Consider the following 26,473-nt stretch of genomic DNA (forward strand, 5'->3'; position numbering starts at 1 on the left):
TGAAACAAATATATATTGACATATATATGAACATATACAACATATATATGAACATATACAACATATATATCGGAATGAAAATATAAACATATGGGGGTTCATGCATCATGGGGAATGTTTTCATGCTTCAAGGTCGTTTCAAATATCTTACTTTATTTTAAGCGTACCTAATTGACAGAAAACAACAAAAGCCTTTGAATTTGTAGAAGATCCATCTTGAAAAGCCGGAATTGCATCTCCAATGCGTTGTATCACGTTCAACATAGAAAAATTAAATTGAATCAATAGCATGTAGATCAATTCAATAAAATAATTAATTAATCATAAGAAGAATGATTAAAATGTAATACTCATATGATTAAAGAATAAATTATCTTGTTAGCGCAGCGTCAAGAGCGTGCTGATAACGTGTTGTAGGCATAATTTACTGAACAATTATGGAGGCCAGAGAGAGAGGGAAGGTGTGGCATAGAGAGAAGAAGAGATAGATGTGTAATTGTGGGTGTGTTCTATTCCACCCCATTGTGCCTTTATTTATAGTAGTAGGGAAGGTTAATTCCTTACCCTTTAGGATTACAACATTTAATAAGTAATCTACTCCTAATAGGAATATAAAAGATATTCTAAGATATACTAGGATTTACACAATCACATTCCTAATCTAATAGGAATGCAACTGTCACAGCCCATCTTGAAATAAATTATCGATGACGTGAATTGACTATTTTACCCTTGGATGTGAGCGTTGTGGTGTGTCATGCATGTAAATGGTGGTCCAAATTTGCATTTCCCTAATTTTTGGAACAAAAACTGGAAATTGGTTTTGTGGTTTTGGTTGGTGACCACGTGGACCACTTACACACATATAAACTCTTTCTCTCACTTTTCTCTCGTGCTTTCTCCCTCGGACTCACTCTCTATCTCCTTCCCTCATGTACGAACGAATGCCAAACTCACACTTCAAGTGTGGATCGACGTCAAGAAGGTAAGATTCAAACTCCTTGCTTGTCCCTAAGTTCGTATATGTCATTTTTAGGACTTGAAACCTTGAAAAACCCGAGAAACCATAACCTCTGATTTGAGGTACTATTCATGCAAATGTAAAATCTCATGTTTTTGGGGATTTCAAGCTTATAGGTAGCTTAAGGAGGTCCTCACGAGGCTATGAGTGGTTCGTTGGAAGATTTTGGACATCAGAATAGTGAGATTCGACGAGTTGCAAGTTTGGCCGGAATATCGTGGAGTTTTCCGACAAATCCCGTGGGTTTTTTGACTAAAAAAGGTATGGTTTTGTTCGTCTTGATGAGATCGTCAAAATTGTTCAAATTTCATAAAGTTTGGAGTTGAAATGAGGTAGAAATTAGAGTTAGAAGTTTTCCCAGAAACCGGCGAACAATCGTCGGCGTCTGGTGACTCGTTAGGGAAGAATGAGCATATTCCGTCGGTTTTGACGGAATATGCTAACAGCGTAAGGTAAAGCTGTTAGTTTTTAGACGGAATATTCCAGATTTTAACAGAATATTCCCAAACGCCATTACTGCCATTGTTAGTGTGCTAGGCACGTGCCCGCGCATGGGCGGCGCGTCTGGCCGTGCCTTGGCCGGTGCATGGCGGCGCGTGGGTGGTCGAAAAATTATTCTAAAAATATAGGGATGTTCGTATAGTTGTGTAGATCATGTTGGTATATTCAAACACCCCGTTTGAGCATTGTATGAGAAGTTATTAGTTAGTTTTGTCTATGTGCATTAAATAACGTTTTTATAGTTAATTCGCATATATGTGAGACTTATCCCGAGGACGAACGCAGTCAAGGGCGACTCGGGGGTTACAACCCTTCGACATACCAGTGAGTGGGCTTTTGGTTTTCAGTATATATTCATATACTTGATATTTTCCCAGAAAATACGTTTAAATGAAAATATGCCTTGAATGCCATGCATCTAAATTTATATTTTGTTTGTACTATACTTAGGGCATCCGTATTTAGACCTCGTATAAATACTCAGGGGACTCAAATGTAGTTATGTAATAAATAAAGGGGCAAATATATAATAAGTGAATAGCCCTTATTCTATAAAAGTACTCCTCACTCTCCTCATTAGAAGATGTCAAGTTTTAGGCCATGGGGAGAGATCACACAGAAAATAGGCTAGAGAGCACACTGCCTCTAGTCTTCTTGTATATTCACCATTCAGAGTGAAACAGTATCAACATCAGTGTGGACGTAACCCAAACATTGGGGTGAACCACGATACATCTTGTGTTCTCTACTTTCTTGCAGATTCACGATCGGATTTACGTTGTTCCAAGACCTTCCGGTTTTGTGCATCAACATATTTCGTATATGAATTAGTATATGATGCTTATATATAATTGTGGTGTTGTGGACGCTCGAGTAAGTACCAGGTGAGTTATGTTTTGTGATGAGAACTAATGATTAATGGCATGTGATTGAATAACGTTGAGCTCATAAAACTGCACCTAGGGTGATGGTGATTTAGCCAAAGATATGGCACATGCCTGTTATTAATGTCACCTATCGCACCATATGCTCACATTGGATCCAATTTAGGTGCACAATCTTGTCGTACAGACCATCATAGGTGGTTCCGACTCGTAGGTGACTAGCGATTTATCGCCCAGCTATTATGAGAGAGTAGTATTGAGCATAATTATATTACACCCAGTATTGTCATACAGACCTTTTCATTTAGTTCCGACTCGTGTACAGTAGAGTGCCGTATAGGTCATTGCAGTGACTCTGGCTAGAATTGACTATTGAACTATGAATTCAGTTGTACAAACTTCCATAGGGGTTCCGGCTAATATGTTATATTGCCATGAACTTATTCTCACCTGAATTACTTACTCTGTTATATCTTGGCATGGCATACTAATGATTATGAATATGTGAAGCATGAATTGAATTGATATATTCACGTATATATATTTATGCATATGCTTATATTCTACTTCTGGGAAAAATTATACATGTTTTACGGTGAGGGGTTAGAACTGTTGAGAACTGAAATGGTTTTGTAAAACATTTGTTCTTGCCCATTCACACTTTCTGTTTTGCACCCCTCCAGGTTTTAGGTAGACTGCTATTGGTGGCGTACGAGGATTTCGACGGTTCTGACCTATTAAAATAATTGTAGGACATCTTATGGTACTGTATAATTAGTACTTGTCTTACTGGACTGCACCTAGACTTTCTATGCTCTGATTAGGAGTATTTACACTTGTATTTCACTCTTAGCACTTCCTGTTATCAGTGCACCTTAGTAGCTTTCGGTTTTAATTTATTCGTATATTTCTTATCTTAATTGCTTCCGCATTGTGCACATGGCTACGTCACCCTCACGTGACGGCCAGCATGCCTCGATCTCGGTCGGGGTGTGTCAGCAACACTTTCTTTTTTTTTTCTTTTTTTAATAAACAATATTATCTACATTAAGACCTACTCTAACCCTTAGAGTAAAACTCAAATTTTAGGTTCTACTAAACATCCCCCAACTTGCTCCAAACCTTAGGCCAAATATAAGTTTTAACCCAAAACTCATTTCCGAGGCAAATTTAGTGGACTAACCCACCCTATATGTGTATTTTTTTGTTGTTTTATATTTATAAATCCATTTCATTCAATAGTTAAGATCTAATGTGGTCAAATCTAACTGTTAAAAAAAAATTAACAATCCAAATTTAAATTCAACGGCTAAAATAATTAAAAAAAATAAAACTCTTTTATGTGTTTCATATTCGTTAATAGTGTTTCACGAGTTTCATGATGTCGGTTTGGTGATTTTTCAATATTTTTAGATTAAAATGTGCATAAAATTAAATTATGATAGTCAACATAATTTTATTTATTTTCTAAAAGTTACTTTAAGAAAAAAAATTATTCTAAATTCATTATTTAATAATATGGGACTAAAAATTTAACCTAGAAGGGTTGAGATGGTCAGGGGGAGAGGATGGGCTTAACCTTACAATGGACTAGCAATGATGTGGTTCAAACTTGCATTTGGTGAGAATCGAACCTAGGACCTCTCACGTATAAGTGAAGTGAAATATCATTAGACCATAGTACTAAGTGACTAAATTTAAGATATATTGGATATGGAAGTTAGTGGAGATTAAAACATAAATAGCTATGAAGGAAATTCATTTCTTCTAATTCCATTATTTTAAAAAGGATTTGAATGGGTAAAATTTCTTCATGAGTAATATTTCTTCTTAGTATCTACGAAGAAGGCCATAATTTTATAATTTCTCCCATCAACGTACCTTTAGTTTAGTAGTTTATCCATTTTAATCAAATCGTGTGTACCTTTAGTTTAGTAGTTTATGAATTTCGTACTTCTTCTCAACCAAAAAAAGAAAAAGAAAACTCATTTGTTCTCGTGTTGGGTTATATAAGCATCTTTAACGAATATGTCAACTACAAAACGTAAAATTTAAATTTGATGACTCATACAACAGTCGTCCTTTTTTTTACAGTTGCTTGGAGTTGCAGATAAGATGTACATTGGCAACGTAGGTGCAAATATAGTGTACAATCCAAACAAGATTTACATTGATTTGAGTAGTGTAAACACATTATTGTGTAAGGGGTCTGAAATGTGTTCAAGCAAGTTGTGAACAGGACCTTTACCTGTCAATGCAGCTTGACTGTAGAAGCCTAACCAGGCCACCATAGCTAGGCGCCCATTTTTTATCTCCTTCACCTTCAGCTCCTCAAAGGCTACGGGGTCTTTGGCGAGGTTCAAGGGATCAAAAAGCTCTCCTCCCGGGTAATTAACATCGCCTGGCAGGTATATTCCCAAAGGCTCTAATGCTTCAATCCCACAATACCTTGCATATTCAGGTCCAACCTAGTTACCAATCAAATGTTTACAATAAATTACATGTTTGCATTCACAAGTTGGGAAATTCATGCTACAATCAGAATATGAGAAGAACAAAATCTCTAAGGCAGAGCTGTATCTTTTCACCAACTTAGCACCATGAATGATTTAACTAGAAATAGTGTGGAGTGGTTGTCATAAAGCATAATTTAGAAATGCAGACACAATGTCTACATGTCCATGCGATGAAAGAAACAGCGATATGAACCCCTTTGCGACAAGGAATTATTCCGTATTATGCCATAAAGACTTTCCTTTTGGGGACAGTGAGTTCTTCTTCTAGACTATGCCAAGAAAACAATTTTTGATCCCAAAGTTTTAAGTGCTAAATGCGTCACAGGAATGAATGAGCAATAGATATCCAGAAGAGTAAATTTTTTTCAGGTTCCCAATGAACAACATGAGCCCCAGTTCAGACAACATGAACCAAGCATAATCTCAATCACCGGGTTAAAACCATTGAATTTCATCACTTAGTCCATTCTACTTTCTAGGGTACCAATCATATGTTACAATTTTATGAATATTGAAAGTAAAAGATCGGAGCTTTAAAAATTTATTACCATCAGGAGAACTTGGCATATGGCTATGACAATTACTCCTTGGCTTCCTGCTACATGGAGCCCCGGGATACCAAGGTAGTCTAGTGTGTCTCCCTGGTGAACATTGATGATAAGTCAGAAGGAAAAGAAAGTTAAAAATAACAATTCACCTCGTATGTTGCTCACACCAAACTATATAAGATGTTTATTTAAATTGAAGGAGACAGACATAACAGGTAACTCTGAGGTAATGCATCTGAAATGGATGAAAATTCCTCAGCTGGTATTCACTATTCACTTAAGGGAGAAACTTAACCGACCATGATATTTTAGCAAATTATGGCAAGATATAAGAACTTATCCTTATCATTTCTATTCCCACCTTGAACTATCCTTGCATGTGAGCATTGCAACAATTATATCACGATATTTTGTAGGTAAATTAGCTTGCATAAGAGAGGCTCGCAGAAGCCAAAAACATGGTTTGAACCAAAAGCGGCAGTATTTGAATCATAAATAACTTAAACAGTTAGGGGCTGGCAAACCTACAAACTTTGTAAAGTCATGTCTCAGTGACAGTAAGCATCTTATTTGTCAATTAGCTAATTATGTGATTAGCAATTAGTTAATTCATGGGTCTTTAGCTGAACTTGCAGCCAGCTATATATAGCTGAGGTTGTGTAATTGTAAGTCAGTTAAGTGAATGATATGCAAGAGTTCTTAAATGTGATTCTGTTTCCCTTTCAGTGTCAAGGTTTAAACAGGGTTCTATTACTCTACATAGCAGGCTATAATGGAAACAGGAAAGCTGATCATCTAAAACATTTTGACTGAACTAACAATATCGTTAGCAGTTAAAATTTAAAACCATTTGAAAACTTCAAAGCAGAATCTACCAACAAAAAAAAGACACTACAACTGACTATCTGTTTACTAATTCGTGATATCATGACAAAATTCATCATAACTCACTCATCTCTCATAAGTTTCTCCTTCTATTTCACATCCCTATCATTTCAGCTAGATTAATATAGTCATCATCCCTTGAGAACCAAGGTCCAGTAGGCTGGTCTCCATTTTCTTCAGCAAATCTAAGACATGGTTTAATAGCACAAGAAAAGGTCCAACAAAATTGATCAATAAAAGAAGATTGATTCCAGCACATAAATAATAACCTTAAGTTTTGAATAGCCAACTCGCCACCATACTGGCTCAACAAAATGAAAGGCTCCTAAGAGATCTAATATTTCAGGAACCAAAGCACCAAGGGCAGCTAGCATAGCCCAACGAGCATGGAGTATTTCAAAGCTGCAGGGTAACAAAGAAGAATACACAGATTATTGACAACTTAAACCTGCACAAGTAAATTACATACTTATTAAAGCCATGCACAAACAAATATCACACTGCACATAGTATAACAAAATGAAAGATCCTGAGAGGTGTAATATTTCAGGAACCATGGCACAATGACACTGGAGTATTTGGAACCTGTGGGTCACAACCTAACCCTAGTTGTGATGCCCAAGGCCTCTTCTAGAGATTCCTAGAACCCTACCAGCGTGATGCTATTCTTTTTTATTATAATTTTGTGTCCTCATTCCATTGATTTCCTATTATTCTTGCTTGCCACAATGACAGCAATCAAAGACTTCATTCGGTCAAACATTAATCTTTTTCTTTAGATCCTGCATCAAAATTCTTTCCAAATTTAGTCAAGCATCAATCTTTTTCTACAAATTAAACTTTGGAATCTCTGTAGAAGTGGACAATTAGCCCTAGAGAATACTACAAAATTACTTAGAACAAGATCTGTATGAAAGCGGTAACAATATTGTGATAAATCACAAAGAAAGTTGAAATGCTGTAGGTTACAACTAGTGTGGTTAACAATGCCTAACCTACCAATTTCTATTCCAAAGTTGAAAATTGTGAAAATTACCATCTCAGTTAAAATTGTGTAGGATTCTGCGGTCAAATTTTAACAACTAGCAATGTGAAGATTATATTGAAGACCATCCCCAATATCGATATCAGAAATGGAACAAAAAAAAAAGGGGACTTACTTAAAATACTTTTGGAAAGCAACAGGATCCTTGCTCAGACCTATAACATCAAAACCATAATCCCCAGGTAGTTCTCCAGTAAGATATGCAGGATAATCATATGGAATTGGGCCAAGCCAGCGGGGACGCCCTTCTCCGTACCACAAGCTGTGAAGTAGGAGAGTTTACCATGCAGTGAATACATATTTATAAGAAATTAGGAATTCTATACAGGTATTCGTGGTCAACATATTTTTAGTGACATAAGCTAAAAAACCAATGAGTTAAGATTTCCATACGAAGTAATGCGAAAAGCACTATGTTTGCTCTTCTGTCAATATAAGGTTAGTAGTTAGTTGATTTGGTACTCCACAGAAAACATGATCCTCAAGAACATGGCATACATATGCAGCAAATGGTTAGTTTGTACCAGACCTGAGAAAATGAAAAAATGCGATTAGGCAGTGGTTATGAACTTATGACCATGTTATAGATGGAAATATCCACCAAAAGTAGGCACAATTAGCTGCTGATGCTGCCATTAATCATTATTAATGGGTTGGATTGTATACTAGTCTAGTACAGACCAGTCACTAGAGAGAATGAAAATGACCATCGGCTACTGAAAACACTCTTCTATATGGCTACATGGATGGATGGATGACATGTCCTAACATTGCAAACTGGAAGACGGATAGAACAAAAACGATCCACAAGCTTTTTAGTTGGTAGGCCTTCCACAGTAGTTTGAGTGAGTGTGATACCTATATATAGGAATCAGGCAACCTGAATTTGATACTAATAAGTTTATAACACTACTTCTACACTAGTATGAGTTAAATATATTGATATCACACTCATGAGTTCCATATATTGGTATTACACTTAAATTTTCCGGCCCACTGTAGGAGTGTGATTCCTATATGAGTTCAATATATTGGTATCACAGCCACTTTAAGCACCAGTTGAGTAGAGTTGGCACCCACATTTTTTACTTGAGATATATTTTACTCTTACACACTAGCTGGTGAGCTGTGTTTATCATATATTAATCGTTGCCTTATTCATTGCAGGTGTGCTAGATAGACATAAGATTACAAACTAGCAGAAATGCCTATATACGAGCGAATGGAAATGAGCTTTACCTGCGTTTTCGTGCGATTTGGGCGGAGGCCCTAAAGGTGGAAGAATTCTCCACAGCAAGTTTCTTCCTTTCCTCCAACCGCTTCTGCAGAGACTGTCCGAGTGCGCTATTGGCTATGGCTTTCACGGCCGTGAATGGAATGGCAGAGAATACCACAACTCCCACAAGCTGAAGGAACGGTGAACCAAAACCAACAACAACGCATAATACAAATTAATCCATCATCAATTAGTTAATTATTAATTAAAATTTGAATATATGAAATGGAGGGGAAGAGAGAGAGAGGTGACCTCTTGCCATGAAGCTTTGCAGACACCAAAACGAGGAGGAGGAGGAGACTTTTGGTTGTTTGGGGATTTGAGCTTGAGGTTTAGGGGGGGAAGAGACGGAGGATGCCCAAAGAAAGAGGAGTAAGCTGAACATGGCCGCGGCCAAGCTCCTCCGAGTCCTCCTCCCAGAACAGCCATTCCCAAGCCGTTAATCAGTTACTTGGTTGCAAGGTCCACAATTTCTCTCCAAATGCTTACTCTATGCCTCTTTCAAAACTTGCTAGAATCTGATATCAAATTTGTGTGCTTTAGCGGAACTTCCCTTCCTTATTATAAAAATATCAATGTTTTCAAAAATTAAAATCGTGCAAAAATCTGTTTTGGATTTCATTATTTACTCCTTTTTTTAGTTTGGCCTTTATACCTGTAAAATGGAAAATCAGTTTTTGTGTTTTTTTTTTAATTTAAAAAAAAAAAGATAATTTAAACTAACTTGGAAAAGGCCTTGAAACTGTGTTGCAGCAAATTAAAGAGAAATATCTTATCCATTAGGGTAATTCATCACTTGCAATTTTGACAAACAATAAAACAATCGATCTGTTGTGTGAAAGTGGACGGAATACATGGTCTTGGATGGTCTATTCGTTATTGATACAATTTTGACAAACTTAAGTTAATCTTTTCTGGTTTTCATTTCTGCACAAATAATGTTCAAGCATGAATTTCAAATGCCCAACATTTAGATTTGTTTTTCTCATTCCTCTTAATTAGTTAATTTTAATATAGCATTACCCTCTCTAAAATAGGGTCACACGTGAAAGAAAAAAAAAGACATATTTATAGTTAGTCAATGCATATGGTTTTTATTTTTTTCTGAAGAGAAAAACAATCTAATACATAACATTTCAATGAATGACATCTAAACTGAGTCCAAAAGTTAACTTTCCCATCGCGATCTGCACCAGCAAAATAGAAAAGAATTAACTTTTTCATGGTCTCTATGGTTACACCGCACTCGGCACTTAGTGGGGTACTACGGTTGAGTTGATATGGATCCGCTTATCCATTTGATCAAAGCCTCTAGTGATGAGTGAGAAGTTAGTTTATCGCATTTGTTTTGCTCAATGTTTGTGAGTAGCCCTTGCCAATTGCCATGGTAAAAATCATGTTTGTAAGTACTAAGTAGGTATATATGATCCTAGCTGCCACCTTAATTGGATCCAATTGAAATTGGACTGCTAGTCTAGTGCTAAATAAAGTAGAACAGGATATTCCAAACAACATATTGCAATCAAGCAAACCCAATCAGAAGGACACTGCAATCAATTCAACACCACAGTAAACAATAATAATAATAATAATAATAATACTGGTTTCAATATTACACTTACACACATTATTTGGGCAACCAGTTACCTAATGCTTTTACACTAACAAGATATTACAGATGCAGCAATCATCAAGATCCATGCATCATTCGATGACAGGGAAGGAAGGAAGCAAGTTTTGGTGGATTTCAATTCTGATATCTGGAATCTGGAATAATTAATCCTCGTAGATTCGGCACTCGTCCGTCTCCGGATTCTCCTGACAAAATGACTCGAGGGGATCTTTGTGCTTTTCCAGTTTGAGCCTTAGATCGGCCTTGGCTTGGCTCACCTCCTCCACCTCGTCCCACGCCACCTTGCACTCGTCCGTCTTCGGATCTCCCTCGCAGACCTCCGTTGCTTCCACCACCTTCTTCTCAATCATCTCCGTCAGCTGCTTCTCCCTCATCTGCGTCCCTTTGAACCTACCCTGCACCGCCATCGCCACCATCACGCCTCTCATCCTCCTCCTCCCCCTACCTCCTCCTAAATCCAATGATCTCAAACTCACAGATGCCGTCGCTGATAAATCCTTCATCTTCGTCAAGTATCCTCTTCCTGTTCCCACTCCTGACGGTACACACGCCATCTGCGGTTGCTTTTCCAAAACGAACGATCGATCCAAGTCTCCGCTCCTCTTCTCTTCTCTTCAAGACTCTCGCTTTCTAGATACATACAAATCAAACCATACTTATTGATGAGGTCCCTACTTCCCATCCTAAAATTACCTAAATGCCCTCAAGTGCTATTTCATGGTTTATTTTTGGATAATTTGTTTCTTTGCCTTTTGTGAAATTATCGCAATTGCTCCGGGGACAATCATCCTTATCCACAACATGAGCAATCTTTTGGCATTTCGAATAAGGCATCGTTTGGTTGTCGACTGTAAGAGTGGGAAATAAGAAAATAATTCTTTCTTTTTGTCAAATTCTAGGATCGAATAGTTTTATGGAAATTTTTTTTTTTTTAACAAACGATATTATCTACGTTAATACATACATAAGAACTTAGTCTTACAATGAGTTATCAATAACTAACCTCAAATTCACCTTTAGCGAGAATCAAACCTAAGACCTCTCACTTACAAGTGAAAAAAATAGCACTAAACCGTATTCTAAGTTGCAATTTAGAAAGAAAAATAATTAAATTAAAATAAGCAAATTTATTTTTTTACTCTTTGAAGCAGGGTGGCAGAGGTTGACCAAAATTTCAGAAACTTAACAGCAGGAAGAAATTTGACTAATTATAAGATTTAAGGGTGGTCACCTAAAATTAAGGTCCAGAGAAACAATTCGGCAACCCCGGCAAGTTTAAAGAAGAAATTGGCCAATATCTCTTTGAGTGTTTTGGTTTTCAATTAGATTCACTTGGGGATAAAGAATCGCGTTTGATTGGTGTAAATTGCTTTTGACATGTTGCTTTCCAAGTTCCAAAGGTAAACTGAGCAGCCCATTAGTAAAATAAGATAAGACTGCTTAATTGTAATAGTCTAATTATTTTAGAGTAATTCTATCACACACTCTTTTTTATCTCTTATATATTCTTGTTAAGTTTTGTTTATTAAGTTTTCTTCAATTTATTTAATCCGACGAACAGAAATTGAAAAGAGTATATGAAAAGTAAAAATGAGTGTGTAAATAACTGTTGACCCTAAAAACTATCAGGGTTACGTAGCGCGCATGCTGAGTAATTAATAAGCTGACTACGTCATTCCGTTATGTGCGGGGCGTGCCAACTTGTCGGCCAAGCTCGGCCAAGAAGTAAAATATGTTGATGTGGCGTTGGGCGCGTTGCTGACTTCTTTATCTCACGACTGCGGCCGAGGAAGGAACACGTCTCGACCTTTGGGTTCTAGAGCCTGAAGACAAGGCTGCTAGTTTTGCGAAGTTCAATATCAAATTTGGCTTTTACTTGGCAAAATGTAGTAATCTCGTAACACCTCACTTCGCCAAGAAGGCTGATGAGATGACCTCTACCAACAAGGACAGGGAAATCCTTGTTGACTGAGACTTGGATAAATAGCTAGTCGGTCTTGAAGCAGTGTTGTTTATCCAAACTGAAGGTGCTCCTCGGTCGGCTGATTCTAGGGCTCCAATGTTATTTATCTAAACTGAAGGTGTCGCCGATTGCATTCACAATCCTGTTTATCCAAACTGAAGATGTGTTAGCAGGAAAAAGGAAAATAAAAATCTCAAAGTTGTTGAGAGGTTTTGCATAGAGCGAGAGTTTGCACATGGCAATTTGTGTGTTGAATTGGAAGGGGCCTGAATTATGCACTTCATTCTCTATTTATAGCAGGGAACCTACTCCTGGCCTAACTAGAGATGTACTCGGATTATAACTCCTCAATCCAATCAGATTAGGATTTGGCCAATCCTAGTTCTAATAGGTTTCTGAACCAAACTCTATAATAAACCATATTCATTTCCTATTTCTCAACGCCTTCAACTTTGAGATCCCTCATTGCACCGGGATTTAACTATTTTGCCTTTATCCAAACCAATCTTTCTTGTAATAAAACTCGCCCAATTTGATTAGATGGCCTTTTATGGCTGGATGGCCCATAACATTTCTAGAAGATTACTGGGCCGAGAACGGTTTTAGGCTCGGCCCAAAATATTATTTTGGGCCCAAACAATAATCTTTAATGACATCCTATTACAGATGTTATGAAATGACATATCATATGCTTTTTAGGTTATGTAAATTTGTAAAATGTCATACAAAGAAAAGAGACTACATATTCTGTCAAGTAAGTATTGGTTTGGCAGTGCTTAAATTATTTTGAAAGCAAGTATGAAAAAAATTGGAGAAATTTTTTGTTTCTTTAGTACGTCACCAACCTCAACGAAGGACATCATCGTCGACTCTTTGAATAGCTGACTACTTTAAAGCTAAGAGCTTGAATAGGAAACATCAAAATTCTATAACATCATCAATTTTCCAATCTTGTTGTTGGCTAATCCCAACCTCATCTCCTACAACTTCCTACTCCTCCCTTTAAAAAACCCAACTCTCATAAACTCACTACTCCAACCCCAAAACTCCAATCCCAGAATTTCACATTCCCATAAAAGCTCAAAAGTTTCAATCTTTTTTGCAACCCAATTTTGCAATACTTCAATCTTTACATCCCAGAAGGAAAAGGTCATCTCCAGATTTGTTAGTGTACCTTGAATGGTTCTAAGTGAGAGAGAAAATGGCGATACTGAACGGCTAGGATGGATAAGACTGCAAGCGCCATCAGAATCCACAGTGGTGGCGCTGCGCAGCAGATGACTCTGTTAAATCATCACCTTCCAAATCCAACATTCGTCTCCTCCGCACAAGCTACTGAACATAAGTGAAAAAAGGGAAATGTAGAGAAAGAAAGAGAGGACGGAAATAATGAAGTGAAAGGGGAAGAAGATAAAGAGGAAGAGAAGGGCATGGAGAGGAACAATACTCTACTCAAAGGAAGAGTAAGAGTTCCTACTCAAAAATGTTCATTGCCGATTCATAGAACTTCGTATTTATGATCAGAACTGAACAAACATTCGTCTCGCCACGCCGTTACAAACATAGAGGTGCCTTCGATTGATATGTCGAGATGCTCACCGCGTTCTGCAAGGCTCGGTGTGTGCAGGTTATTCAAGCTGCATATTGGGATAGAAATTGTGGCTAAGCAAAGGCAAAAAAAGGAATGGTGATATCGATGAAAAAAGGGACGTCGTTCCATAAATCTTCATCTTTTTTTGGGTCAAAATGATGTTATTTTTTATATCCTAATTTTGAATTTATAATTAGCAAAGATTTCTAAATAATACATATTTTTATTATTTTTTTGTCCACTTGGCTAAAATTTGGCCTTCAATTAACAAGGAGTGTGCTATGTTGCTGCCACATCAGCATTTAACAGAAAAGTTGACGACTGTCTGACATTGCAATAAATTCGTAAATTAAGGTATGACATTGCAATGTTTTAAATATGAGGTATGACATTGTGATTCGACTAATCGTTGAGGTAGTTTTGTGTAATTTACCCAAAATTAACACAAAACGTTGACGTGGCTTAATCGTAACCGTTCAAATAGGAGGAGAGGGAAAGGGAGAGAGGTTAGGAGGGAAGAGAATCCTACTCCTTAGTATGTCACCACGTATTCACGCTAGAATAAAAAAGAGTAAATTGTAGCAATAGTCCCTCAACTTTTATCAAATTAGAGCAATGATTCATATTTGCCCCTTGATCTAGCCTCACGTGCATGGCAGCGACTCATTTTGATGGAAGTTCTAACGAAGTTGATGAAAAGGATAGTTGTAGGTTTTGATGAGTTGAGGGACCAATGGTTAGGGATGGGCACTGGAACCGAAAACCGAAATCAAATCAAGAACCAAATCGAACCGCACCGAACAATTTGATTTTGTGGTTTTGAAACGGTTTTGGTTTGAAACCAAACCGTAATGTAGGAAAACGGTTTGGTTTCAGTTTTAGATTTTGAAAACTGCACCAAAACCAAATTGCACCACAAATATAAAAAGAACCTTTAATTGAATAACCATATTAGATGTTAGGGAAGTGTTATTGGCACTCCAAAAATCTTATTCTACATTCATCGGAAGTGTATTTTTCTTTCATAATATAAAAAGTTTGGAGTGTAGAATGAAATTTTTGGAGTGCTAATAACAATTCCCTATATTTTATGTTTTAATTAGGTGTTTGTTACACTCCATACATTTAATTAGTTGTTTCCTGCTCAGTGCTTCTCTCGATCTCATTTAGCATTGGGGACAAAACATTTTTCATAATATTGGTTCTTGTGTATGCATGTAAATCAAAATTAGATATGTATGTTTTTTGTCCTCAATTGCTCTGTTTGGGTGATTATTACTTTTCTTAGGTGCCGATGGCAGGTTTTGGGTAAGGTACTGAAGGCTTCAATAATGGTTTTTTTGGGTGATGAATGTGAAATGGTAATGGATATTGACTAGGGTACCTTAATTTGTAAAAATTGGTTTATTTTGGTTGAAAATATTTTGGTATAAAATGATAGAAGTGTATCAATTTATTTCATTGTTATTTACTCAAACTCTATCTGATTTGGTTAGGCATTTTCTAATACTTGCAGACTTTGCCTATCTGATTTGGTTTCATTTCGGTTTTGGCTTCAAAACCGCACCGAATTGAATTACAAAAAATGAGATTTCGGTTTCACTTAAAACTGCACCGACCTAAACCGTGACCATCCCTACCAATGATAATAGATTTTTAATTAATTAATCATTGTTTCAATTAGGTTAAAATTAATGAACAATTACTACAATTTAGTCAATAAAAAAACAAGTTATGTACAAGAAGGCCTTGGGTAGCGTGCTTGGGGCGGGAGACTACAAGTTTCAATTTGAACTTCACTTGAACGGCCAAAAAGTACTTTAAAGTTCAAATAAACGAAAAAAAAATTGCACGCGAGGCTTTGGCTACCATCCACTCCCTTACCGTTGGGAAACGTATATCTGTTCAAGGCGACGGCAGGCATCCACTCCCCGGCTGTTGGATTTTTCACTCCTCTCAACTCTCAGATCATTCACTCTCGAGTTCCTCCATTGCCGATCCGCAGGTAAGCTTGACGTTTAACCCAAATTTCCGCGACTGTCGGAATTTGTGATATTAGGGATCTGGGGGTTTTAAGTTTTAACTTTCAATTTGAAGGCTTTTTTATATTTGTTTTGGTTTTTGAAGTAATTTTAAATTTTGGAGTACTAGTGAGTTAGTGAGTGAGTGAGGATGGCGGATAGTGGAATAGAGATAGAGAAAGTAGAGTGGTTGGATCCAGAGATGGAGTTTCTGGCATCGAAGCGAGAGACGGGGAATGAGTGGGAGCTCTTTAAGGAGAATGTTAGGCCCTTGAAGAGAGGCCGCAAAGTCGCCATCTTAAACGAAGCTCTCAAAGTTCACAACGACAATCAACTCAAGATGTCCCTCCTTGACCAAAGAAGGTTTTTTTTCCTCCAAACCTTCATCTGCATTCGCCTTCTCGATTTTTGTGTGCTGTGGCTTTTTTATCTTTAATTCTTTGAATTTCTTTTGGATTTAACTCTCACAAGGCTGTTGATTCAAGCGATTGACGAGTATAAAGGCGAGGATCCTCTCCACCCATGGCTTGAGTGAGTACTGATTACTTTCTTCTCTCTGATTTCAGTTTTACCACTGTTTTCATTTCGATCTTTCCATGAATGGGTTTCTTGTCAATTTTTGTTATTGTTATTGTTGGAGACCTAGTTACTATCCTTTATATACCCTTCAATTTTCTCCGTTTATCTCTTAAAGGTGTATCAAGTGGGTTCAGGAAGCATTTCCACCTGGTGGAGATTCCTCGGGGTTGGTGGTGATATACGAGCAATGCGTACGTACATTTTGGCATTCAGACCGTTACAAGGATGATCTCCGCTATCTCAAAGTCTGGTTGGAATATGTGGGTTCTTTTTCTTTCCCATTATTCATATCTAAGATTAGTTTGATTTTAGCTCTGGACGTCTATTTCTAAGTGCCAGTTTCAGATCCTCAATTGTCTGATACTGTAATGTGTGAATGAAATGGTTCTGCAGGCTGAAAATTGTGTAGATGCTCAAGTCATATACAGTTTTCTTGATGCAAATGAAATCGGGAAGACACATGCGGTTTTCTACATCTCATATGCTTTGCTCTTGGAATCCAAGAACAAAATGAAAGCTGCCAATGAAACATTTAATCTTGGGATATCTAGGTTACCTTATGCTGATTTTGGCATCTCAATTTTTCTTGTCTCCTATACGTTCTACACCTGAATTAACTATTCCATTTTACAGGAATGCTCAGCCCGTAGAAAAATTGAAGGATGCATATAGGAAATTTATTGCTCGCTCTATGAGAAAACCAAAAGCTGCAGAGGTGTGCCCATTTACTCTTAATACAGGACATGTTATTGTATTATTTTTGCAAGCGATTTACCATTCAATCTTCAACTTTTAGGAGGATCCAATGGAGAAACATTTACCCACCCGAAGCTTTGGAACTGTCCTTTCCAAGGGAGAGAATCGTAAGTTTCATTGCTATTCTCTGGTTATTTTTGTACTCCAGCATTATTTATTGGGAATCCCACGATGTTGCAGGAAAGCTGGGGAGCTCTGATCTGCTGAGGAATAATTTGAAGCCAGATAGGTTAGATATGAAGTTGTTATCTGCTTTATTTTCTCTGTGTTAGTTGACTATTCTATTCAAATACAATTATTTGACTTAACTGTAATCAACTGCGGTAACTTGTTAACATATCACATAAACCAACTAAGAATGTCCATCACCAGTTCATTTCCACCAAAAAATAGAAATTGATAGCAATGTGCTGAGTTTAAACTCAGTGTTCTTTGTAAGGTTTGTCTAAAATGCAGTGAAACTGGTTTTGAACACTTTTTTTATTCCATCGGTTAATCATCACATGATTTTACTTTTCCAATAATATTTTGGAAAACAATGTGGTTTGATTTGAATTTTTCTTTTGCTTACTTGCGCTTCTTTATTCTTGACTGTATAAATTCCATAGTTATATCTCTTTCTTATGCACATAAGCTGAGCGTTCTTAAGTTTCTATAATATGCAGTGAGACTGGTTTTGAACACTTCTTGATTTGATCAACTAATCTTCATGTGATTTTACTTTTCAAAGTAATATTTCCGAAAATAATGTGGCTTGATGTGAATTTTCCGTTTGCTTATTTGTGCTTCTTTATTCTAAAATCTTGACAGTATAAGTTCCATAGCTCTTTCTCATGCTTCTTTTAATTTCAATTTTTTCCAATCTTCTTCCCTTAAGTTTGATGATGGTCATTCAATATGTGTACTCTTTGTTTTTGCCTGTGACCATGCTATTGTGTTGATGGCCTGTTTGCAAACTGGTACATGAGATCTTGTGTTGGCTTGACTTTATAGGGATCGTGTCCTGGCTCCAATCAACATTTATAAAGAGTCAAATTCTGCTGATGTTGGATCTCGTTACCATCCAGATATGCCAAAGACAGACCTGAATTCTTGGCACACCCTTGGACCTAGAGCCGAGAGAAATAAAGAAAACAATGCTATCCCTACCAAGTGGACGACGTACAAGGTTTCCTCCCCCCTCCTTCCCCAATATACAATTGATAAAGATTGACACTTTGATATATTCACCGAGCCAACCATAACCTTGGTTTATCTCTTTCAGATTCCACAGAGACCTGGATCTAGAACTAGAGGAGCAGGTGCTAGTAGCACCTGTATTGAAGTTTTTGTTGATGAAGAATGTGAAGAGTGCGTGCAATGACAAGTTTCAATAAGTTTAGCCACTAGTTTTCTTTGAAATTTTGTTATCTTTGAAAATTTGTTATCCCATCTTGGTACAGTTTTCCAAAATACCTAAAGTCACGTGACAAATTGTTGCGATAATCTATAGCAGCTTCTGTTACGATGCATTATAATTCTCAACTCTATGTTTCAGAAGTATAAAAAGTATGTAGGGCAGCGGCTCTGTTTGCAAGTCAATCTTTTGTGGAAACTGCTATCGGTTTTCTGACTTGTTATGGTTTTGTTACCAGGAAACATAGAATGAATGTTGAGGAGGGTGCCAAGTCTTCAACCGTGCAACTTAGACTGGAGGAGGAGAGAGATCTCAAAAGGTAAGCTAACTAAATTTGTTGAAACTTTTGGATTGAAGATCTGATAAGCTGTTTGTTTCAAATTTGAATTGCTAAGATTTCTTTGTGATGCTTTGTGCAGGGAAACAGAATTGCTGCGGGAGGACCCCTTGCGCAATTTCCCTCCCAACAGTCTTCCTAGGTGATGGCCAAAATTTATGCTTGTTCGAGTGTTATATGATGATACATTCGCAGATCAACGCTCCAAAATTTATGCTTGTTTGAGTGTTATATGATGATACATTCGCAGATCAACGCTTTATCTCTCTAAAGCGTTACACATGCTTATGAATTCAAATTTCAAGTTGGATATGCTAAAATGTTATCCTAGGGGATGTATGTTTGAAATCTATTTTATGATTGTGAAATTCGCTGCAGATGGATTTTTCATTTCAGTTGGCTAAAGTGTTGGTAGTGCTTAACCCAAACGTTCTCTTGTTTGTTTATTAAAAAATAAAATCTCACTTGATTCTTATTTGTATTAGAGGGTGTGAGTGACATGTTAGTTCTGTGGTTGATAAAAGAGACCTGCAATGAAACTAGCTGTTGCATATGTATTCATTAGCGGGGGCTTTTTCAATATTAAAAAGAGAAATATGACTAGAATAAAGCTTGCGCTGACACAGGATTAGGTTGTTTGAGTAAGATAGATGTTCCAAATACCAAATAAAATTATGTAAGAGGTCTTTTTGCTATGGCTACATGAATCATGATATGACATTTGGGCTTGCGCTTTTAATAAAGGATTAGGAGTCCATTAGGGGGCGGTAGTAAAATGGGCCTTATTTCGTTCTGAGGTAAAATGGACAAAAACTAGAAAATTATTACACTCCTTACTTATCCAAACTACCATCACGCTTTTAGTCGTCGCATAAAGTTTGAGCATGGCACAAGCCGAAGTTGTGCAATTTTTCAGCGGCCTCTAACTTAGAAGTAGCTAAAAAATGGAACGGTGCACATATCCACCAAACTTTTTCCATTAGAACTCTACCGAAAATATCACACTTTTTTGGTAGGGATTAACAAAAATCTGCTATCGGGAATTAGGGTTTTACGTTCCAGTTGTTTTCGTAGAGTCTATTCAAGATGTGAGCGGTCGTGATGCATTGACCAAAAAGAAGCGAACGGTGGTCATTGCAGCACAGCATTTATCCTTTTAGCATCAGATCATCAGATCAGATGATGAAATCGTAAGCAGCTGTGAAGCGAAGCAGTAAACAAGGGTCCGAAGCGTCGAATCGAAGCTTCCGGAATTCAATCAACCAATTGGCAATTAGGGCCCGTCGACATCTGTTACCTGGAACCCCTGTAGCATTTACTATGGCGGAGCACTTGGCTTCCATCTTCGGCACAGAGAAGGACCGCGTCAACTGCCCCTTCTATTTCAAGATCGGCGCTTGCCGCCACGGTGACCGCTGCTCTCGTCTGCACAACCGCCCGACCATCAGTCCCACGCTGCTGCTGTCCAACATGTACCAGCGGCCTGACATGATCACCCCCGGCGTCGACTCCCAGGGCCAGCCCCTCGACCCGCGCAAGATCCAAGAGCATTTCGAGGACTTCTACGAGGACATCTTCGAGGAGCTCACCAAGTTCGGCGAGATCGAAAGCCTCAACGTCTGCGACAACCTCGCCGATCACATGATCGGCAACGTATATGTCCAGTTCAAGGAGGAGGATCAGGCCGCCGCCGCTCTTCAGGCGCTGCAGGGCCGCTTCTACAATGGTCGCCCCATAATCGCCGACTTCTCGCCCGTGACCGACTTTCGCGAAGCCACGTGCCGCCAGTTCGAGGAGAACAGCTGCAACCGAGGGGGATATTGTAATTTCATGCACGTCAAGCTGATTGGGAGGGAGCTCAGGAGGAGGCTCTTCGGGAGGTACCGGGGCTACAGAATAAGCCGGAGCCGGAGCCGGAGTTTGAGCCCAAGGCATCGGAGCAGGGACTACGATAAGTACGATAAGAGAGAGAGGGACTATCGGGACCGCGATTATCGCGGGAATGGGCGACGGAGCAAGGACAGGTACGAGAGGGACCGGGACAGAGACGGTGGGAGGAGAAGACACGGCAGCAGTCCCAGGCGGAGCAGGAGCAGGAGCAGGAGCCCCGTGGTGGTGAGGGAAGGCAGCGAGGAACGCCGAGCGAGGATTGAGCAGTGGAATCGAGAAAGGGAGGAGAAGCAGTGAGTGATATGAAAGCGCATTGGCATTGGGATTTTTCACTTGGATTGGTTGATTTGATGGGTAAATCTTTCTATATCTGTGTCATTTAAAACTCAAATGTATTACTGTCAGTTGTCTTGTTTGGTTGTTTAGATTGATTAGTATTTACTATTTAGAAGGGGTTTAGAGTGTGATTTGTGACTGTATGTTTGTCTGATTACTTGACTAGGTTGCAGACGAGCGCAGATGCTTATTATTTCATTCCCTCGCAATCTCTTTTCGCATTTCATGCATCACTTTTCAATATACATGATATTAGATTCGTACAAATCTGCCGAAAAATTGATCTTGTCTTGTTTCGATTGGAAGATCGATCAAGATATAATAAAAATATATATGTATTTATTTAAAGACTTAGAAAGTATTTTTTGGTACCGTCCATGCCTGATCTTCCCAATATGGGGCCCCTTTTTTGGTCCCTAGCTCAATTAGAATCAGGCGTTGCGAGTAAGGTTGGCTTTAAAGGTGTCAATGTGAAATTGCAACTGTCAAGAGCTTGTAGGAGTTTTCTTATATAGAGTTTGGTAGGTTTTAATTTGGATTTTTCTGTTCTGGAAAACATTTGAGGTGATCATTCTGGATTCTTCGAAAGCTTAATGTGCAAACGGTGGGCAATTTTGCTTATTTGCATTGAGTAACTATAATTTGTTCTCTCCCACTGCCCCTGTCCCCTTCTTTCTGCATGTTCTCTTGCAATTTTGGTAATCATATAACTCGTTCTAGACTTATGCATGTGTTTCCTTTCTGGCTTGGATTGTATACTATGTTCTGCAACCTTTATGTCTGTTTTAGTTCCATGAAGATATGACAAACTGAAAGTGGCATAATAATCCCTGGCCATCAAATATTTTTGTTTTAGATTGTTTTAATATCAGAAGTCGTTGGTTTCTAAAACATATTGAAGCAAGTAATCCAGTCAATTTGATTATAACATTGCTTCCTTTGTTGTCTTTACAGCTAGTAGTGGCGCGTAAAGCGCTTGTTTGCGGAGACACTAGTTTTGATGAATTCCACTGCGAATGCAGTACGTATATCACACAGCTAGGTAGATATTTTGTTGTTTTTTTTTTTCCTTTCTAATTTTACAGGACGTTGCTATTTAGTTTATAGCATCTTGTTCGTTATAGATTCTTAGGTCGGGTGTTTGTTCTGTGATCTACCAATCATAAGTTGAGAAGAAGCCGGGTTCAATGATGAATCTAAACTGGACTCTCAGCACACCGATGATATGGTGGGATAGGTTAGCATTTGTATTCTTTCTTTGTTAGAGTATCATTTGTGTATCACTTTCTGGCTAGAAAGCATTGGTCCTGCTATTTTTAATGTCGCGTCGATGTGTAGGTGTCCAGGTACATGGATTTCAGTACTTAACAGACTTAGAGCATTGTTCAGATTTCCTCTCCTGATGTTATGCTCAAGTCAGATTTTTCAGCTTCTTTGCCCAGTCTTTTATCTAATAATCTTTCCGCTTATGATTTAGGGTCTGATACAGTAGCTCTGAGAATGGTGTAGGTGAACAGAAAAACTGCTCAGAAACAGGTCATATGGCGAGTTGACGGATTGATCTAACTAGCTATGGTGTAGGCCAACTCTAGGGGCTCCTTTGGTTTGTCGGCAATAGATGGTTGTCACATAAATATACATATCAGATTAATCGGTCTAGCAAACAGTGATCACTAGTTTCATATTCGACTTAATGGTTTCTAGGTGGTAGTTTTTTGGCCACAGGAGGAAAAAAACCATAATATTACCGCATTAAAGCTCTAATGAAAGATGAGCAATTTATTTGATTTATTCAACAGTGCGCTGGTCAGGAAGCTGAAAACAATGAGTGAGAGGTTTGCAGGGTTGACAGATGCCTTGGTGTTTGGTGTGGATTCTCCTTTGTATTTTTCTGCAAGTCTTTTGAATGATGATATTTGATATTTGACTGAGTTTTCCTCTCTTAGGTGAAGGTGTTGTTGATAGCATTTCTGAAGCTCGAGCGCAAATTTAGGCTATTCTTCAAGTAACCTGTGTGTCGTGGACAAGCAGATAGCAGTTACAGGTTGAAATTAGAAAGGCAGGGCTTAGGATACTGAGTCTTATAGGGCAGGATTTGATTTGTCTGGGATAATTGATCGTTCGAACTTCGATCGATCATGTGCATGTGCAAGTGCGATTGCAAATGCAATGCTGTTTGTTGATGGCTTTATAATGTTGTTGGTAGTGAGTGTTATATATATATATATATATATATATACGCGCGCGCACACACACACATACATACAGATCCTTTAAGGGAAGGGATCCCCATTGTTGGAAAATGTGTATATACATATATATATATCACATATACAACTTGCATGAACTTTGAAGATGATAAAACGATTTCCTCTTTTGAATCTCCAATATACTTTTGCATATAGGCAGGCTGAGATTTGTTGTGATTTTGCCCTTCTTCCACTTACTTTCGGGATTGAACGGTTAACAAATCGTGGTTTGTTTCTTTGAGGGGAAGTCCGATTAAATTGAAACGATCCGGATCATGGAAGATTAGCATGACCCTCGTGGAAAAGATTCGACATGAATAAATCAATAAACCTAACACCACCGAGTCATGTAGAGTTTGCTTGGAATTGCTTTTAAAATGGTTGAAACATTTTTTGTGAAAATATTTTTTTAACCAATCTTTAGTAAAAATGTATGTAAAATCTGAAAAAGCATATGAAGTGCTTTTTACAAGAAGTACATAACTAGTGTTTTTTTTGCATCAAACACTTTAAGTGCTTTTAGAACTCAAAAACATTTTTTTGAGAAAGTAGTTCTAATCATTTTAAAAGTACATCCAAACGAACTTATATACTTTCCTAAATTATCAACTGACTGTCAATTCCTAACATCACGCTCGCTTAGACACACGAGTGTCTTTATGTGTCCTTAATCTCTTTAAAAACAATTGATTTCATCACTACAATTAGATTTGAAGCTATTTTATCTTCTTTTTTTTTGTTAATTTAAGTCATGAGGTTTGCATGCGATACGATTTGGAGAGTAAATTTTGTAGTATTTAATAAGCTTAATGATGGTTAGAATTACAACGGTACCATCTTTTAGATTTAGTACGCAAAAATTTAGTGACTTAAATGACGAAAAATTGAATTAAATAACTTCTAATATATTAGTAGGAATGAAATTGTTAATTTTATTAATTGAAAACTTAAATTTTACTCGAATAATAATTTTGAGACAATTCATAGGTGCGGGAAGTGATAGGTTACACATTTTTAATTTCGATTTGTTAGTCGTCCTTGTTCTAGAGGATTTCACTTGTATAAAGAGAAGCAACTTCCAGGTAAGAGCGGGAGCCCACCAAATACTACTTGATTGAAATCCTACGTGGCGTGATCCTATTGGTGTGGTGATTTCATCGCCTTAAATCCTACGTGGCTTCCTTTCTCGCGAAGTTTAGTCCGAATTAGAACGCGTTTCCAACAGTTGTCCGTGTCGCTTGCGAGCCTTTATAATTATCCCCTACGCTTTTACGTTTAGGAGTTAGGACTCCACCTCCGCTCTTAGTCCACCTTTAGCCTTTAGGATTATCATTAGATTAGATATTTCAACTGCTTCTTTGTTTATGGAATTGGACGCTGATGTTGGATTTCTGGATGAAATCGATTGGGATCTTTGGTTAGACGACGCCTCTATTTCCAATGGATTGGATCATGTCTTTCAGTTGCCAAATCCACCCGTCACCGCGACCGGTTCAACGCCGCTGCCGCCATCATCATCCACTTCGCCATCTTCAACGGTGGAGGAGCCTGAGCCTCCTTCGAACCCATCCCCGGATTTGCTCGGCGCGATCGAGACCATTTTGATGAAAGACGACGATTTCGACGCCAACAAGGTTCCTTTGGCGGAATCGGGACCCGCTAACAACGACTACTACGACCAATTTTTGGCAGATGTACTCGTCAACTCGCCTTCCACTGATGGCGATTCCAACGCTTTCCCCGATTCCGACAAAGACAAATTCGACCGCTCGCCGCTCACCGATGACGCCGACGACGATCCTATCTCCAAGAAAAGGAGAAGGTACCTTTAATTTACTATGCGTATTGTTATTGTTTGTATCGGTAAATCTGATCTGATTAGGGTTTTCTTAACTTGTGTCAAAGTAAAAATCGGAGAATTGCGTTTAAATTATAGAATGTGTGGCGTAATGCCGATAAAATTTCTGGATTGACTTATTCTTAATTTGTTGTTATTAAATTACTGTGTTTGTGTTAATTTATTGCATCTTTTCTGTTTTCTGTGCTAATAAAGTGAATCTTTTGAAGAGGATTAGGAGATAAGCAAGATTACTGGGTTGGAAAAAAGAATAGGTTATTGGTTGAATTATAACTGTGTGTTGGTTAATTACGATAATAGCGTTGATAGTAGCGAATGTGGTTTGAAATTCCAGGCAGTTGAGAAACAAGGATGCGGCCGTGAGATCAAGGGAGAGGAGAAAGATGTATGTGAAGGATCTGGAGATTAAGAGCAAGTATTTTGAAGCTGAATGCAGGAGACTGGGCAATCTGCTCCAGTGCTGCTACGCCGAGAATCATGCTTTACGCTTGAGTTTGCAGATGAACAATGCATATCGACAAGGACATGGTGGTTTGGCCTCAAAGCAGGAGTCTGCTGTGCTCTTTTTGGAACTCCTGCTGTTGGGTTCCCTGCTTTGGTGCCTGGACATCATGTGCCTCCTTGCTCTGCCTCGAACTCTAATGACCCTGCTGCTACATCCACTGAAAAACGTGGACGTGGACGGAAACAAAGCTCTAGGAAGAGTGGGTCAAAGGCCAAGAGGGGGGTCGAGTAAGATGTTTCAACTCTCATCTTTTTCTAAAAGTAGGAGATGCAAATCGTCAAGGACAAAGATGAAACAGAGTGGGTTGCCTTGGTTCCTGAGTATTTACGTGAACTCTGCTCTCCCTCCTCTAATGTTAATAACTTAAGGTTGATGGTTCGTTGGTTGGTTTATTTTATTTTGGTGTTATGATCTTGTTTTGGTTGTAGTTATTACTCTTTGAGATGGTAGTAATGCAGAGATGCAGAGGGCCTTTTATCGAGTAGACTGTAAAACTAGCATCTATAATTAATGGGTTAAACTTTTGATATGGGAATCCTTCAACTATGCTTTCTTCATTTCTTGGTGATTGTATACAATGGTCATCATAGCATCTATGATCTATTTATCTTTTCGTTTCTTTTATTCGATCATTGTTGATGTTGTATCTGGTCAACCAGTTTCGGAGGAAGATCTTGAGGAAT

General features: G+C 38.1%; 5 protein-coding genes and 1 long non-coding RNA gene across 16 annotated transcripts; 4 read left to right on the forward strand and 2 right to left on the reverse strand.

Annotated features, from left to right (window-relative positions):
- Positions 1-860: 860 nt before the first annotated feature.
- Positions 861-3,289, forward strand: LOC126626354 (uncharacterized). The gene is made up of 3 exons (XR_007624665.1): positions 861-985; positions 1,131-1,282; positions 3,090-3,289. It is a non-coding gene; the product is annotated as an uncharacterized LOC126626354 (long non-coding RNA).
- A 1,153-nt stretch (positions 3,290-4,442) lies between these two features.
- Positions 4,443-9,266, reverse strand: LOC126626355 (chlorophyll a-b binding protein 7, chloroplastic). 2 transcript variants are annotated; one of them, XM_050295661.1, is made up of 6 exons: positions 8,929-9,261; positions 8,640-8,806; positions 7,516-7,662; positions 6,625-6,757; positions 5,471-5,563; positions 4,443-4,874 (listed from the first exon to the last, which is right to left on the reverse strand). In XM_050295661.1, exons 1-6 carry the CDS (start codon positions 9,103-9,105, stop codon positions 4,572-4,574), a joined length of 1,020 nt encoding a protein of 339 aa, XP_050151618.1. In that variant the 5' UTR covers positions 9,106-9,261; the 3' UTR covers positions 4,443-4,571. The 2 variants fall into 2 exon arrangements, with proteins under 2 accessions (XP_050151618.1, XP_050151619.1); XM_050295662.1 differs by lacking the exon at positions 7,516-7,662 and having other exon boundaries at positions 8,929-9,266.
- A 967-nt stretch (positions 9,267-10,233) lies between these two features.
- Positions 10,234-10,950, reverse strand: LOC126626357 (calvin cycle protein CP12-3, chloroplastic). Its single transcript, XM_050295663.1, has one exon. It carries the CDS (start codon positions 10,861-10,863, stop codon positions 10,453-10,455), a length of 411 nt encoding a protein of 136 aa, XP_050151620.1. The 5' UTR covers positions 10,864-10,950; the 3' UTR covers positions 10,234-10,452.
- Positions 10,951-15,668: 4,718 nt separating this feature from the next.
- Positions 15,669-19,329, forward strand: LOC126626358 (mitotic spindle checkpoint protein BUBR1). 2 transcript variants are annotated; one of them, XM_050295665.1, is made up of 12 exons: positions 15,669-15,868; positions 15,991-16,247; positions 16,356-16,415; positions 16,579-16,723; positions 16,857-17,014; positions 17,097-17,178; positions 17,260-17,326; positions 17,400-17,448; positions 18,213-18,387; positions 18,484-18,569; positions 18,854-18,934; positions 19,035-19,329. In XM_050295665.1, exons 2-12 carry the CDS (start codon positions 16,036-16,038, stop codon positions 19,096-19,098), a joined length of 1,179 nt encoding a protein of 392 aa, XP_050151622.1. In that variant the 5' UTR covers positions 15,669-15,868; positions 15,991-16,035; the 3' UTR covers positions 19,099-19,329. The 2 variants fall into 2 exon arrangements, with proteins under 2 accessions (XP_050151622.1, XP_050151621.1); XM_050295664.1 differs by having other exon boundaries at positions 15,670-15,868; positions 16,015-16,247.
- Positions 19,330-19,842: 513 nt separating this feature from the next.
- LOC126626360 (splicing factor U2af small subunit B-like) lies at positions 19,843-23,566 on the forward strand. 9 transcript variants are annotated; one of them, XM_050295671.1, is made up of 4 exons: positions 19,843-21,196; positions 22,133-22,220; positions 22,303-22,415; positions 22,656-23,109. In XM_050295671.1, exon 1 carries the CDS (start codon positions 20,273-20,275, stop codon positions 21,137-21,139), a length of 867 nt encoding a protein of 288 aa, XP_050151628.1. In that variant the 5' UTR covers positions 19,843-20,272; the 3' UTR covers positions 21,140-21,196; positions 22,133-22,220; positions 22,303-22,415; positions 22,656-23,109. The 9 variants fall into 9 exon arrangements, with proteins under 9 accessions (XP_050151628.1, XP_050151629.1, XP_050151626.1 ...); XM_050295672.1 differs by lacking the exon at positions 22,656-23,109 and adding an exon at positions 22,517-22,607; XM_050295669.1 differs by having other exon boundaries at positions 22,133-22,415.
- Positions 23,567-24,684: 1,118 nt separating this feature from the next.
- On the forward strand, positions 24,685-26,325 carry LOC126626359 (bZIP transcription factor 50). Its single transcript, XM_050295666.1, has 2 exons — positions 24,685-25,249; positions 25,620-26,325. Exons 1-2 carry the CDS (start codon positions 24,792-24,794, stop codon positions 26,155-26,157), a joined length of 996 nt encoding a protein of 331 aa, XP_050151623.1. The 5' UTR covers positions 24,685-24,791; the 3' UTR covers positions 26,158-26,325.
- Positions 26,326-26,473: the final 148 nt, after the last annotated feature.

Source organism: Malus sylvestris, chromosome 6, assembly GCF_916048215.2.
Source record: "Malus sylvestris chromosome 6, drMalSylv7.2, whole genome shotgun sequence".
Classification (NCBI taxonomy): Eukaryota; Viridiplantae; Streptophyta; class Magnoliopsida; order Rosales; family Rosaceae; genus Malus; species Malus sylvestris.